The sequence below is a fragment of the Helianthus annuus genome, chromosome 11 (genome assembly GCF_002127325.2).
Source record: "Helianthus annuus cultivar XRQ/B chromosome 11, HanXRQr2.0-SUNRISE, whole genome shotgun sequence".
NCBI lineage: Eukaryota > Viridiplantae > Streptophyta > Magnoliopsida > Asterales > Asteraceae > Helianthus > Helianthus annuus.
The window spans coordinates 183,944,839-183,961,087 of NC_035443.2; the positions used below are offsets into that span (position 1 = coordinate 183,944,839).

At 39.1% G+C, this 16,249-nt stretch overlaps 1 protein-coding gene across 1 annotated transcript; it reads right to left on the reverse strand.

Moving 5' to 3' along the window:
- Positions 1–1,180: 1,180 nt before the first annotated feature.
- Positions 1,181–3,331, reverse strand: LOC110888955. Its single transcript, XM_022136446.1, has one exon. It carries the CDS (start codon positions 3,329–3,331, stop codon positions 1,181–1,183), a length of 2,151 nt encoding a protein of 716 aa, XP_021992138.1.
- Between the last annotated feature and the right edge of the window lie 12,918 nt (positions 3,332–16,249).

The window sequence follows — 16,249 nt, forward strand, 5'->3', positions numbered from 1 at the left end:
TTCTTCTCCGTACACTCTGTTTTGTTCTTCATCCGGTTGTGCCCGGAATCGTATAACATCGATCGATTTTCTTCGATTTCCCACCGTGGCTCTGATACCACTATGTTGGACATCCGGTTTCATATCAGCGGAAGCATTACCGGTGTTCGAAGAATTGGTTTTCATTGTGTTATGATTAAACACACAAAACAAAGTATGAAATATGGGAACAAGAAGAAAAACGATTCTGGACAATTCAAAAGGAAATGAAATTGTCTTGGTGATCTCCATTGTTACAGGAGGTCTCACTTATATACATTATGATGAACGGTTATAATTGGCGGGAGTAACCGTCATTATGAAACGGTGTCTGCCAACCGACGTAACCCTTCCCTAATATTCTTACATACACGCATAATTATAAGTTTAATTTATCCTAAAATACATAATAAACATACATAATTAAGTTTATAATCTAACAGAAAAGCTAGAAAACAAGATAATTTATTCATTAACATAAAGCTGCTTATATAGGCAGACTTACAACGGTAACATGAAAAAGTAAACCAAACCCAAACTGACTCCTACAGACCCGGTACACTCCTGCAGACTAGGATGTACTATACTTATTCAAATACTTAAATAAAACACATGCAAAATACTTTTGAATTATTCTCAATAAGTTTCACACGTACTACTTCGGCTAGCCAATGAAGATCAAAAGTAGAAATAAATTCCTTTTTTTACACTTACTTTTTAGTCATAAACGGGACATTTATTGGTATTGTAAAAGGTGATGTTTAGTCAAATCATTTTTTTTTTGTTTCATAACGACTTTCTTCCATGCTTGGATCCATAACTTTAACAGATTATGATTACAAACGACGATTATCAAGAGTCGTTTTTTTGTATTTTACACTTATTTTTAGTAAAACTATTATTTTGTTAATTATTTTCATTTATATATTGTTTACGTATAAATATGAATGGGAAAAACAGCTTATCAGATGCATCCGGCAAGGAAAATCACCAATGTACACGTACAAAATCGTCGTTGCATCTTGTGAGGCAACCTCACTAGTCATATATAATAAGCATAGTAATGATATCTTTAAATAAGCAACAATCACGAGAAGGATTATGCTAGACATATATAGATCATCACAACATTAATGTGTACGCACTTATCTCAAAATAGTTACTATGGACTCACTACAACATGAAGATCTTGGTATATCTCATTTGAAGAAGCACAACCATTTGGTATTTGACTCTTGGGAAGTACACACCACTCATCAATGTATGCCATCGAGTCTTGACCTATGTTAGGGAGTGGACGTGCTTCAAGAATCTTAAGAATTTCTTTAGATTTACCAAGAAGTTGGGCTGCAATCCGGATGTTATCTCCCCTTTTCTCTATTGCATTGTGGTGACACTTCATTTTTATGACACGTGGTAAGTTGGTAAAGCATGCCAACAAAATACTCGCAATTATAGTAGATATCCATTCAAAAAGGGCTTCATCATTCAACGAGATTTCTTGTTCATTGAAGTACGATAATATGCTCGTGCTGATCCTGTACATGGAACTTGCAGGTACGAACTTATAAGGCGAATGATCTATACTTGATTTTCGGCTACTCTTAAACATTTTCATAATTTTTTCTCCTTCATCTCCTAACCATTTAAGGATCTCTTTAGATGTTTTATCTTTGTGAGCGTTACTTTGAAGATCAATTTTTAGCCATTTGCGGTATACTTCAACTTCTTTCCACACCCTTCTTGCCGATTTTATTGCACTTACTAGTTCACCATTTGCGTCGAGACAATCTTCAATATGTCTTACAATCTTGAGGCCTTCACTCATGCCGGCAAGAAGCCCCTTGAAATGAACATTTGCAATGTTAGGAAGTGCAATGGCAATTGTTGTCAATGTTACTACAAGGCTCCAACAATTGTGGGTTTCTTCTGGATATAAAGGTTGAACTAGGTCATTGTCGAACTCTACTACTCCAATGAATCCTTTAGATTTCTCTAAAAGCCTCATTAGATTACGCGGTTCCTTCTCCGCGTCAAGAAGTTGAGTTATAGAATGGAGCGTATTTCTTAATATTCTTTTTGAAAGTTTTGCCTCCTCATCAATCTGGACAACATATCTAGTATATTCTTCTAATTCTGAACTCATATTGCCATTAGATGTTATTTCCATCTTTTTAAGCCATTCTGAAAAGGACTTAGAGAAATACCAACAACAGGCCAGTAAGATAAGAAAAGCTCGTGGAGCAAGACATATTGTTTTACATATTACCAGAACCGCAATATGAAGTGCTAAACAAAAGTTTAAAAAGGCGTTTTTTATGTAATGAAAAGCGATCTTCAAATAACGGCCTGGAATATGTGAATGAACATGGTTACGTTTCCACTGTTGAAGCCTTTCGATCCAGTGTTTTTCAACTCGGAACACATTTAAATGGTTCTTGCTTAGTTTCTTAGAGAGACTATAATGACCGATAGACGTGAAACATCTTAAAATTGGTGCAATACTACCTACAACAATCCCAATTAACTGTACGATAAGAAATATCATGACTGACCACTTATAATCCGAATTTTCAATCTGATCATCATAATATTTGTACTTTATAATATTTCTTAAAATGAAACTTGAATTCAAAGCAAATAGTACACATATAACCCCAAAGGCAGAAGAAACTGGTGAGCAAGCAATTACAAACTGAGGGTTTCGAGTTTCTGTCATCATCCAGTACTTTTTAACATAAAGTTTGAGTTCCTCAGCGGAAAACATTTTCTCTTGATGACTTGAAACTAGTTGTTGTGACTCATTATACCTGTGTTCTAACTTTTTTCTCATTGATGAAACTGTCAAAGCTACCGAAAATGGCCATAGAAGGGGAAGCATTAAAAGAAATTCGAAAAACCATTCTAAAAACAAGGATGATGACATATAAATTTGGATCCCCATATTTAGAACAATAGTGATCAAGAGGATAGCTAAGGCCACAATGTTCATTAGAAGCTCTTTGTCATCCATAAGCCCTAAAGAAGGGAGAAAGTTGGCTAACATGCTGACCAAGAAAAAAATGCTTACATGCTTTTCGCGCTTAAGTTGATAGGTACCTAGATCCACCGGTAGCTTCATTGCAATTGCAATAAGTGTGATGGTAGTAGCATTAAGAGAGAAAAATCTATTTGGAAACCAGAGCTTCCTATGCCATATTGCTTGGACGGCATCGGCTGCCATTGCAATGACGCATATGAAAGATGCTATAGCAGCATACAAGCCCACCCATGGCATCATGACTTCCGCAGGAGTTTTCGAATCTGAATCCATTATGGGAGATTGTGAATAGAAAAAGTGAAGGTTGTTTTTAATTCAACACCTGCTTGTAAATATTAATGGAAGTTCAAAGACGTTTGTTTACTAGTTGACAGTTTCTTCTACGTTCCTTCTCAAGGGACCACCGGATAGTTGAAAGTGTAGCAAATGCATTATTTAGCTAAGCTTGACCCAAAGTAAACACATGCTTGGAGATTTTGGGATATTTACTAGTATACCAAGAAGATGCACCTAAAAAGATTTGAATTTTACTACGTTGAATATTTAAAAAAAAAACGACAGATCCATAGTTTCGGGAAAAAAATGATGGTTAAGGTTCGGAAAAAATGGTCGTGTACCTGGTGGTATATCTCTGTTCAGAGCCGTCATCGAGAACTCTAAAAAAAATTAGGCCTCAGGGAACAAAAAAAAAAAAAAAAAAAAAATTGGGCCAAAAATTGTGGTTAAGAGAAAATGGATGATTTCATTTGAACTTGAGACCTTTACATTATTATATTGGGACGTTTTTTCCACTCCAACACCCTCACTTTTTTGTAGAATAAATGGATCGTATATTAAATATATAATTTAGTATATATATATATATATGTATATATATATATATAAAAGCTTATAATAACCTTTCGGACCCTTTGAAAATTTGGACCTCGGGCGACGAGACGGGTTGGCCGGCCCAAGAATCAGCCCTGTCTCCATTTGTGAACTTCAACAGCGGTAAGTAGAACTATTACCTACAAAACAGAACACCGTTAGGACTCGCCATAGGAATGAGGTTATCCCCGTGACCACCCTCCAACGTGAGAATAACTATTCGTCTTTTGGGAGATAAATTTAAAGAGAGAAACTATTGGTGGAAGGAGATGAATTTACTTTGGTTTTACCTTTGAATTTATAGTGATTCTTGGTTAGGGTTTCTCTTTTTTATAAATTGCAATTGTTTTGGGATTGTACCCGAAAATAGGACACCGTGTAGATCTGTCCAACTTTATGTGGATTCGGTTACTAATGACACCTATCTGATGGAACAGAATATTCTGGAAGAGTCTTATTTGAACACTTGCCATTGTTGGTGCACTTGTGTCTGTACTTTGTCTGTATTCCGTCACTATATAACGATGTCCTTTGTTAGTCCTGTAAGTTTGACCAAGTCAACCATCCTCCTGGTTTGACTTGGCCAAACAGTTAGAAAATGGTTGTCATGTCTGTATCGAAGGATGACTCATCGAAGGATAGTTTAGATCCTTCGATAAGCTCGAAAGATGAACCTTCGATGGATGTTCATGGACCTCGATAGATCATCCTTCGAGGTATATGTAGATCCTTCGACAGGTTTCAGGTCGATAGATGATCCTTCGATCAATCTATCTGATCCTTCGACCAGACAACCTGTGTTGGGTATATATACCCATATAGTGTGTTCACTTCATTTCAGACAAGAGAGACAAGTAAGTAAGAAAGACAGACACTTGGAGAGACACTTCTGTGAGAACACACACACACTTTGAGAGTTTGCAAAACAGATTTGTAAACATTGAGCTTGTAACTGAACCTTTCATACGTATTAATACAAGTGGTGTTAATCGGTGAATCTTGTGTGTCTTGTGTTTGTGCTTGTTTCATCTCGGTTTGCACTCTAGCTTGGATTCCGCACTTTCTAGTGTGTTTATCATAACAAGGTTAAGGTTTGACCTCATCCTCCGAGGGACCTACAAGTGGTATCAGAGCTTTGGCTCTTTTCCTTGTTAAAACCGAGTTTGTACAAGACTTTGGAGTGTTTGGACACATGGTTTAGCACCCGTTTTTAGTGTTTTTCTCGCATTTCTTGACGTAAAAACGTGTTCTAAACTAACCGGGTGTGTTAAAGAACGGGTTGGGTAACTTAAAACTTGTTTTTAAGAAACTTGGTGATTTCCGGCCACTTTCCGGCTTACTCCGGTGACCGGTTTCTGGATAAGGACCTTCCATTTTAAGCATATTTTATTGGTCAAATCGGGTTTGGTAGAAAAAGTATGGTCTGACCATACCTTTCTGCCGAAAGATCTCTACCAACCCATCACCTTTTCACCAACCTGTCACTTTTCGTGTCAGCTGTGTCAGTTGAGATCGAAGGATATCCTTCGAAGTCGAAAGATCATCTTTCGATCAAAGGAGGTTCGACAGATAATCATCCTTCGAACATCCTTCGAAGTCTGTGACTTATCTTTCGATCCAAGGAATATTTTCGAAGGATATATATTCGAAAGATAAGGATCTTTCAATTGTGAATCTTTCGAAATCATTGTTCGAAATTCAACAGTGATCTTTCGAACACTGTTGATCTTTCGAACAAGTGTTGATCCTTCGATTCTTGTCTGTTTAAAATTTAACAAGTTTGTGTTGTCTTGTCTTTCGATCAAGGGATCCTTCGGCTGGCTGTCATCTTTCGGGATATTCATATAGAATTCATTTTTCTTATCAAACATGAATCCGAGTTGGTGGGGAACTCCGGCTCCAGATAGTGGAAAATACACAAGTACAGGTTCCACTCCCTCATGGTGGGGTACACCGGCTCCAGACAGTGGAAAGTACACAAATACAAGTCTATCTCCTTCATGGACCGAGTCTCCAGTGTCGACATCTTCGCAAGCAAATGCCAGATCGTCAGGTCAATGGGCATTAGTATCAAATTAACTCCGAGCATTCAAAGTATTTTATTGAGCGAAAGCGAAACCGGAAGTTTGAATCGACCTCCAAAGTTGATGCACTTAAACGAGTATCCGGGCTGGGTTGATAGATTTTGTACATAGGTTCTTGGTCAAAATACCGAACTGTGGATACGTTTCACTACAGATTTCGATCAAGCTATAGAGGTTGCTGCTTCAGATACTGCTACGTTTGCCGATCTTCCTGAAGATCAAAAGAAAACGTATGATCTGGAAAAGAAAGCATACGCCATTCTCACTCAGGCGTTAAGCAAAGATATCTACCACCAGTTTGTCAGTTTCAAGACAATGAAGAAATTGTGGGACGGGTTGAAAACCAGAGGAGTAGGGAATGAAGCAACACGCCAATTGCGTCATGATCTTCTCAAGAAAGAATTTGACGGTTTCACGTGCATGGATAAGGAGTCTTTGGGAGACATGACAAGCCGGTTTTATCACTTGCTTATAGAGTTGAACAATTTTGGAGTAGCAACAACTACAGCAGAGGTGGTGAAGAAGTTTGCTGATGCATTGCCTCCACAATGGAATAGTTTCTTGGAAATCTTGAAGTATAACGGAGTTTTGAGAACTACAAACATCAACGACTTCGTGCAGCTTTTAGAAAACAAGGATCAGGAGGAAACATTAAAGGCAAAAAGAGTTCCAGTGCCACAAAATCCAGAAATGTATTATGGAGCTACCAATTCTTCGTCTGCAAGAACCGGTCCACATGCTCCACTTCAAACGGCGTTTGTCACAAGCACGGATATGTATGGCAATCCAGTGCAAGTTCCTGTTAAGCCAGCTCCCACCACAGACATGTATGGAAATCCAATACAACCACCTCCTCCTCCTCCTGCTCAACAACAAGCGTGTTTTGGAGGGACATCATCTGCTGGTCAGCAATCAAAACCAAATACAGTACAGCTCGACACTTCAAGCTTCTCTAAGGTCAGTGTAGAAGTAGCAAGGGAACACATGGAGCTGCTTAACACTGTAGTGAGCGCGTACTGTGGGTTAGTGGAAGGTCAGATTGGCAACATTAATCTGACACAAGAAGATTATCGGCAGATTGACAAGGAAGAGATGGACTTGATGGATATCAAGTGGGCCTTTGCTAGTGCTGTGAGAAGGGCAAAAGATTTCATGGAAAGTACTGGCAGAACCAGCTTGGAGAGTAAGAAAGACACCAAGTATGGGTTCGATAAACAGGCAGTAAAGTGCTTCAACTGTGGTGAACGGGGTCACTTTAAAAGGGAATGTACAAAGCCAGCACAGCACGGGAACCAGAACCCCTTCAGAAACCAAGGCAACCAGCAGAACCAGAACAGAAACAATGAGCGTACATTAGTGCCTGTCAACAACCAGAGCCAAGCTAGAACATCAAATGCCAACCGGGCATTTGTAGTTCAAGTGGATGAAGGTTGTGACTGGTCAATCCAGTTGAGTGGTGATGCTCCAGATGGAACAGCATGTTTTGCTGAAGTGGTTAAGGATTTAGTTCACACCAGTGGTGGAGAATCTTCCGCCAATGGTGGTGAATCTTCTGAGGATGAAGACTCTTCGGGATACAGCAGGAGTTCAGATGAAGAATCCTCAAGTTCGGGCGATGATCATGTGGGTGAGACATCAAATGCGTCAGTCGATGCAGATATTGATGAACTTTTGGTGGAAGCTGCAACAGGAACTCAAAGAAGATCTATCTTGGTGGATCAAGCTGCTTATTCTTCGTCTTCTCTCCATTCAGCCTTTATGGCTAATGTCGACAGTTCATCAAGTCAGGTATGTGTCGATGAACCCACTGCTACTAATTGTGATAATTGTGATAGTTTGCATGTTAAATGTGCTGATTTAGAGGCAAACATGTCTGAGTTGCAAGGCAAACATGATGCTTTACAAGCTAGTTTGTTTGACTTGCAAGACAAACATGTTTCTTTGAATGCCAAGTGGTGTGAATTGCAAAGCAAACACGAGGCTTTGCAAGAAAAGTATGATGTGACATTCATCCACAATCAAAAGTTGACCGTGGATCTTTCAAAATGCACTGAAGCCAATATGTTTTATGAAAACCATGAAAAGGAGTTTAAATCGGTAATTGACAAGTTAAAGAAAGATAAAACCAAGCTAACTAAAATGGTTTCCAGAAAACAAACTGACATAAATTTGTATATATCTCGCCTTGAGACTATGCAAAAAGAGATGGCTTGTGTGAAAACCGAAAGTGAGGCGATCCAACTTAAGCTAGACAGTTATTTGAGCTCTAGCTATGTGTTGGATCACATCATTGACGTTCAGAAAGAGAAACGGGATGTCACATGCATAGGTTACAAGAAATGTCCACCACCAGTGAGACACAATTATGATGCAATGCCTGACGAGGAGGATAGAGTGTTCTTTGAACCATCTGTTCCTCTAGATGTAAAAGAGTTTGCTACAGGGCTCGGATACAAGAAAGAAGTATCATCAGATTCAGATGTATCAGCAGATACATGTGTGTCTTCTACTGAACTGGTTCAGGATTCTCCAGTCATTACTGAGGATGCTGATTCTTCTGATGATGAATCTGATGATGCTGTCCCAGCAAAGTCTGATGCGGTAGTAAAAAATGAGGACATACCTCTCGAGAATCACATTCTATGTGAGCCTTCTACAAAACCCGCTAAGACTGTTGCAATTGAGTCCTCGTCTACAAAAGAGTCGGAGAGTGTAAACTTGCTGTACACTCTTGTTGGTGATGATAAAATCTACTCTGACAAAGATTTTCCTATTAAGAATGTTAATCAATCTTTAATAAGTAAAGTCTTTGAAAATTCGACAAGTAAGTTTTTAGGAAAGACAGGACCACGTGTTACAGTTACACAGTGTCCTCCTATTCCAAAGGACGAAATTCGAAAACAATATGGCAACAAGAAATTACCAACAGTGCAGAAACAGCAAAATCACACAAAGCCAAAAGGAAAATCACCGGCTCAAGCACAAAAGAAGCCGAATCAAAAGAAGAACAAAAATGTAAACTTTGTGAAATCGACGGGAACGGACAAAATTGAAACATTTGAAAACAAGTCTAACTTAGATTTTGTTAAGAAAGCAACTGTACAGAAAAGAAATGAACCAAGTAGTTCAAAACCTTGTACCTCGGGATCACAAAGTTCATCATCATCGGCAAGACGATCACATGATACTTCGGGGTTTATTGAACGAAGATCATGTTTTGAGTGTGGAACAATTGGACATATAATTCGAAATTGTCCATATCTTCATAAACAAAAAGGAAAAGTTGATGTTCCCCGTGACCAAACTGACCGCAGGCAAACTGTTTCGGGAAAACAAGATCCCCGCCTTGTAAAAGAAAGGGAAAAGAAACAAAAACGTCAACAGGTCAAGAAAATTGAAAAGGCAATTAAAACCGATGTGGTTAACAAAACAACTATTTCTGTAAAACCAGACAATTCAAAAACTTCAGACAACAATGAAGTTAAAATTTTAAAGAACAACACTGGTAAAACAAAACAAACCTGGAAACCAAAAACGGTTACTGAATCAGGGGGACCATCACAATTTACCAATCATCAAAGACAAGAAGTTATTGTTATTGATGAAAATGGAAGACCCAAGACCACAATGGCTTGGGTCCCCATCTCCAACTAATCAATTGAGTTCATGTGCAGGGTGTTCCAGGAGGAACTATCAGTAGTCATTGGATTGTTGATAGTGGGGCATCCAGGCACATGACAGGCGACATGAAGCTTCTCTACGACGTCAAATCTATTAGAGGAGGTTATGTTGCTTTTGCTGGAGATAAGGGTGGTTATATTACGGGTGAAGGAATGATATCCAACGGGATTGTCAGCTTTGACAAGATCAACTTTGTGCAACAACTTGATCACAATCTTCTTAGTGTTTCTCAAATTTGTAACAAGCAATTCTCTGTACACTTTGATGCTAATGGATGTTATGTGCTGAAAACCGGCTTCAAAATTCCAAAAGAATGGATTCTCTTGTCAGCTCCAAGGATAAATGATTTGTACGTCCTTGATATGAGCCAAGCTATTACTACGTCTGCACAAGCAACTTGTTTCGTTTCCAAAGCCACAGAAAAAGACTGTATCTCTTGGCACAGACGAATGGGTCACATTCACTTACGCAAAATGAATCATTTGGTTTCAAATGAATTGGTGAATGGTGTTCCTCTTAAAAACTTCCATCTTCAAGACGTCTGTGTTTCGTGCCAGAAAGGAAAACAAACGAAGAAACGACATCCTACTAAGAAGATCAACACGGTGGCAGTTCCTCTTGAACGTTTGCACATGGATTTGTTCGGTCCTGTCAAGCACAAGAGTATTCGGCATGATCAATACTGTCTCGTGATTACTGATGACTATTCAAGATTCTCTTGGGTGGCGTTCATGGCACACAAGAGTGAAACCTTTGGTATTATCAAAAACTTGATCATTTAGATTGAGAATTTGTATAAGTTGAAGGTTAGCCGGATACGTAGCGACAATGGTACTGAATTTAAAAATCATGCCATGGCGGAGTTTTGCACTTCAAAGGGTATTCTTCATGAGTTTAGTGCAGCTTATACTCCTCAACAGAATGGCGTCGCTGAACGTAAGAACCGCACATTGATCGAGACTGCTAGGACAATGTTGGTAGAGTCGCAGTTGCCCATTCCATTCTGGACTGAAGCTGTGGCCTCTGCATGTTACACATTGAACCGAGTCCTTACAGTCAAAAGGCACAATAAGACCTGCTTTGAGCTTCTTCAAAAACGGAAACCAGATTTGTCTTATCTTGAACCGTTTGGAGCTCCATGTACAATCATCGATCCTAATGGAAAGTTTGGGGCAAAAGCAATTGACGGATACTTTCTTGGGTATGCCACACCTAACTTGCGAGTCTGGAATCTAGAGACTAAAAGGATCGAGGAATGGTCTGAGGTCAGAGTACAAAGGCACACTTTGCCAGTCAAATGTCCTGGTCAGCCTTGGATGTTTGAGTACGATGACTTTTTCAATTCGATCAATGTTGAATCCGTTGAAGAAAGTGATGCGGCAAAGATGTTTTTCGAAAGTGACAATGCAACAGTTTCACCGGTGGTTCGTCCAATTCTTGTCAATCAAGAACCATCTTCGGTGAACAATAATACTCTCGACAATGAGGATTTTCATGATGCAACCGAATTGAACGAATCTTCAGAGGATGATGAATTTCTAGATGCAGATCAAGAAGCTCCAACAGCAGTTCATGGTACTTCAGAGGGTACTCCTCCAGTGGATATCCATAGAACAGCTGAAGCTACTGCATCATCCTCTTCGTCAATTCTGGGCATTGATTTAGTTGTTGATCTCAATTTCAACAATCTGGGTATAAATATTCCAGTTCCAGATAATCCAGAAACAAGGATTCATAATACCCATCCTCAACAAAACATCATCGGAAATGTGCAAAGTGGCATTCAAACAAGAAACATGTTGCGAAACAACAACAATCCAGGCCTGTATGCAGCTATTCGAGAATCCGGGCAACAAAACGATTGGTCTTTCGCGTGTTATGTTTCACAGGAAGAGCCAAGAACTTGGAAAGAAGCCATGAAAGATAACTCTTGGGTTGAAGCAATGCAGGAAGAACTGCAACAATTCCAGAAGCTTGGTGTCTGGAAACTCGTAGAGAAACCTGCTGGTTACAAGAAGATTGGTACCCGTTGGGTTTTCAAATGCAAAAAGGATGACCGCGGAGTTGTTATCCGGAACAAAGCACGTTTAGTCGTTCAAGGTTTTCGTCAGATAGAAGGAATCGGCTACAACGAAGTCTATGCACCTGTTGCACGTCTGGAAGCAATTCGGATCTTTCTGGCTTATGCCTCATTCAAAGGATTCAAGGTTTACCAGATGGACGTCAAAAGTGCATTCTTACATGGTGTGGTTGAAGAAGAGGTGTACGTCGAACAGCCTCCAGGTTTTGAAGATCCTATCCATCCCGATCGGGTTTGGTTGCTCAACAAAGCTCTCTATGGTCTACATCAAGCACCGCGAGCTTGGTATGCAACCTTATCTAACTATCTGCTGGAGAACGGTTTTCGAAGAGGTCTTATCGACTGTACTCTTTTCATCAAAGAACAAGATGGAGATCTTCTTCTGGTACAGGTATACGTTGATGATATTATTTTTGGTTCTACTAATGATGTCTTGTGTAGGAATTTCGAGCGCATTATGCAGGATAAATTCGAGATGAGTGCTATGGGGGAAATGACTTTCTTTTTGGGCCTACAAGTGCAACAAACTGAGTCTGGGATATTCATCCATCAGACTAAATATGTTGGTGACATCTTGAGCCGGTTCCAGATGTCTGATGCAACGCCCATTGGTACCCCACTGCCACAAAATCACGGAATTACTCCAGACTTGAAGGGTGAAGCTGTTAGCCCCTCATACTACCGCGCAATGATCGGATCTCTTATGTACCTCATAGCATCAAGGCCAGACATAATGTACCCAACGTGCCTGCTTGCCAGATATCAAGTCAACCCGAAGGCCTCACATCTTGCAGCTGTCAAAAGGATTTTTCGTTATTTGAAGGGTTGCCCTAACACCGGTCTATGGTACCCTAGGGATAATAACTTTGAATTGGTCGCTTTCAGTGATTCTGATTTTGGCGGGTGCAAAATCGACGGCAAATCCACAACAGCTGGATGTCAGTTTTTAGGAAATCGCCTAGTCACATGGCAGTGCAAGAAGCAGACGTGTGTCGCTACATCAACATGTGAAGCTGAATACATTGCTGCCTCAAGTTGTTGTTCCCAAGTTCTTTGGATCCAACAACAATTACGCGACTACGGTTTTGAATTCCTAACTACTCCTATTTACGTTGATAATTCTGCTGCATTACAGATCACTAGAAATCCTGTGCAGCACTCAAAGACCAAACACATCGAAATCAAATATCACTTCATACGTGATTGCTTTGAGAAAAGGCTAATCGATGTTGTTAAGGTCCACACCGATGACCAACGTGCCGACCTTTTTACCAAAGCATTTGACAAATCAAGATTTGACTTTTTATTATTGGTAAACGGCATTAAGGTCAAGCAAGAGTAAACCAACATCGGAAAATCATTTTTGTAAATATCTTTGTGTTTTTAAATTTTATCTTAGTTTATTGATTTTAGGGGGAGTAAATCCAAAAAATCTGAAAATCCAAAAACATCGAAAAATTTCAAAAACACAAAAACAATAGAAAAGCAAAAATGAGTTTCCTGGCGAGCAAAAGAGAAAATGATAGTTCATCAGTGGTCTATCCAAACCTCTTTAAACCTTAAATGAAAAACGATAAGCTGCTCTGTATAAGATGTATCGGTAGGCTCACAATCATTTTAAAGTGTGCAGGGTGATATAAACTTAAATCGACTGAAGACCAGGTGGGAACCATTCATTGGCATATGGTCTTAGTACCGAAATTTCGTTTGATAGATTGCCGAGGTTCTGAGATATTCGGTCTTTATGCTGCTTATCATCTGGGTATCATGGTTGTTTCTTTTACCGAAAAATAACGGGGACGCAAGTCTAGATCTTCCATGATACTATACATACGTGTACATACTGCATTCGACCTCGATAAGTGATCAACAATCACATGTCCATATCAAATCAGTGATAAAATATCACATTTATCCGGGAGTCAAGTTCGTCTCTCTGCTGTACGAAAGTACTGACCTGTTCACGGACTTGCTCCTATGCCCTCATGCATATGAAAATCAAGTTCCTCATCAATAAGTGATTCTATCACATAGGGCTTGTTTTCAAATCAAAATAAGTGAGAATCTCACATCATATACGGTCAAACAGATGATAATCGGTATACTCACCGGTAAGATGAACCCTCGTGCATACCTTGATACGGGAATGTGTCGTGATGTGGATGAACACCGGTCGGTAAGTATAAATCATACCTTAACGTATCCCCTCGCCATGATTACATCTGATAAGTTGAGCTTAAGTGGACAACAATACCGATAATTGTTATAGGATGCTTATCTTAATGTTAACTAATTGAACAACAAGAGCGTTGTGGCATGACCGTACACTGATATGATTCTCTTACCCTCGAAACTCACAAAAAGAATGTCTGTAAATATTTATTTAATGCTTTCAGTTTCTACATCTCTGTATATATTTATTTACTGTTTTCAGTCTTTACATTTCAAATATTCAAAAATATCAAAAAGATTTTAGGTGTGTTTTAATATAAACTTTATAAAAGCCAAAAGGATTTTATTTCTATTTTATTTTCGATCGTACGATGTTGGATCTCGAGTCTTCGTTACCTGAAACCTGAACGAAAACTGAATTGACTAAATTTTCATAAACGGTCGAAATTTGCAAGTCTTGAAAGTTAGAAACTAAAACTGACAAATTTATTAAACTTTCAAACTGTCGGACAGTGTATGATTGTGACATGGTCATTCGTGTGTCATTTGTTTATATAAACTATATTCCAAGCAGCTGTTCTCATTACGCGTTTAGATTTCTTACATGTGCAGATTCTAAAGGCAAGGAGAACATGGTCGATGACAAGCTTCGGAATGAAGACACGACGTGAAGGCACTCAAATGATGAAGATGATCGAGTTGCCGCTGACCATCATCAACACCACAAGGATCTCAAGCATTAATGGTCAAGTCAATCACGAGCATAACTCAAGGGGGAGCTTATGTTAAGGGGGAGTTTGTCAACACACTTCCTACATGATACTGGTAGTTTGTTGATACACTTTCTGCTTTCAAGACGTGAAGACTTTGAAGATCCTCCGACATTGAAGACTTGAAAGGACGTCAGAGACTTGAAGACACAAAGATCGAGACAAAGCTACAGCCAAGGGGGAGTTTGTTGGTGCACTTGTGTCTGTACTTTGTCTGTATTCCGTCACTATATAACAATGTCCTTTGTTAGTCCTGTAAGTTTGACCAAGTCAACCATCCTCTTGGTTTGACTTGGCCAAACAGTTAGAAAATGGTTGTCATGTCTGTATCGAAGGATTACTCATCGAAGGATAGTTTAGATCCTTCGATGAGCTCGAAAGATGAACCTTCGATGGATGTTGATGGACCTCGATAGATCATCCTTCGAGGTATATGTAGATCCTTCGACAGGTTTCAGGTCGATAGATGATCCTTCGATCAATCTATCTGATCCTTCGACCAGACAACCTGTGTTGGGTATATATACCCATATAGTGTGTTCACTTCATTTCAGACAAGAGAGACAAGTAAGTAAGAAAGACAGACACTTAGAGAGACACTTCTGTGAGAACACACACACACACTTTGAGAGTTTGCAAAACAGATTTGTAAACATTGAGCTTGTAACCGAACCTTTCATACGTATTAATACAAGTGGTGTTAATCGGTGAATCTTGTGTGTCTTGTGTTTGTGCTTGTTTCATCTCGGTTTGCACTCTAGCTTGGATTCCGCACTTGCTAGTGTGTTTATCATAACAAGGTTAAGGTTTGACCTCATCCTCCGAGGGACCTACAGCCATCCTTAAATCGACACCAACAATACGGGTCGTATAGGTCTATACGACTCGTATCATGCAAATATCAATTCCCAAGGTCATAATGTCTTCACATGTGCGGCCTATACGAGTCGTATAGGCCTATACGACACATATAATACGAGGTTGTGACATATTCCTGACACAAAGTGTTCACGTGAAAACCCTAAACGGGTCGTATAAGCATATACTGTTGGGAATTTCGTGTAACTTTTAGAAAATAATTTTTATCAATTTGTCAAACAAACTGAACGCAGCGGAAAACATGTACACGAGGTTCGGTTCTAAACCGATTCCACCAGTGATCTCATTACAATCAAAATAGGTTATATAAAATTAAAGAATCGTGACATCCAAGTAAGACACCTTGGTTCAACAAACTATCTCGCTAGATGATTGTTGACCACAAAATTTGATTTGTTCGTTTGAAACGCTTTCAAACGAAACCTAAATCTAAAGAGAATAAAGTTCAAAACCTTACCTTATGCGTAATCAAAGAAACAAATGACTTGTTTGTAAATTGTTGCTTCTCCTTCTTTTGTTCTTTTGCGACAGCCGATCAAAAATCAATACTGAAGTTCCACAAAATTGAAGTTACGTATATTGTTTCTGTTTCTTGAGGACTTTTTGAAAAGCCTCCACCAAAAAAAACCTATGGAACCTTCTTGTTCTTTTATTT

What these genes read in the sequence shown, in the direction of transcription:
- LOC110888955 (XM_022136446.1), bottom strand. Translation starts at nt 3,331, where the DNA reads ATGGATTCAGATTCGAAAACTCCTGCGGAAGTCATGATGCCATGGGTG.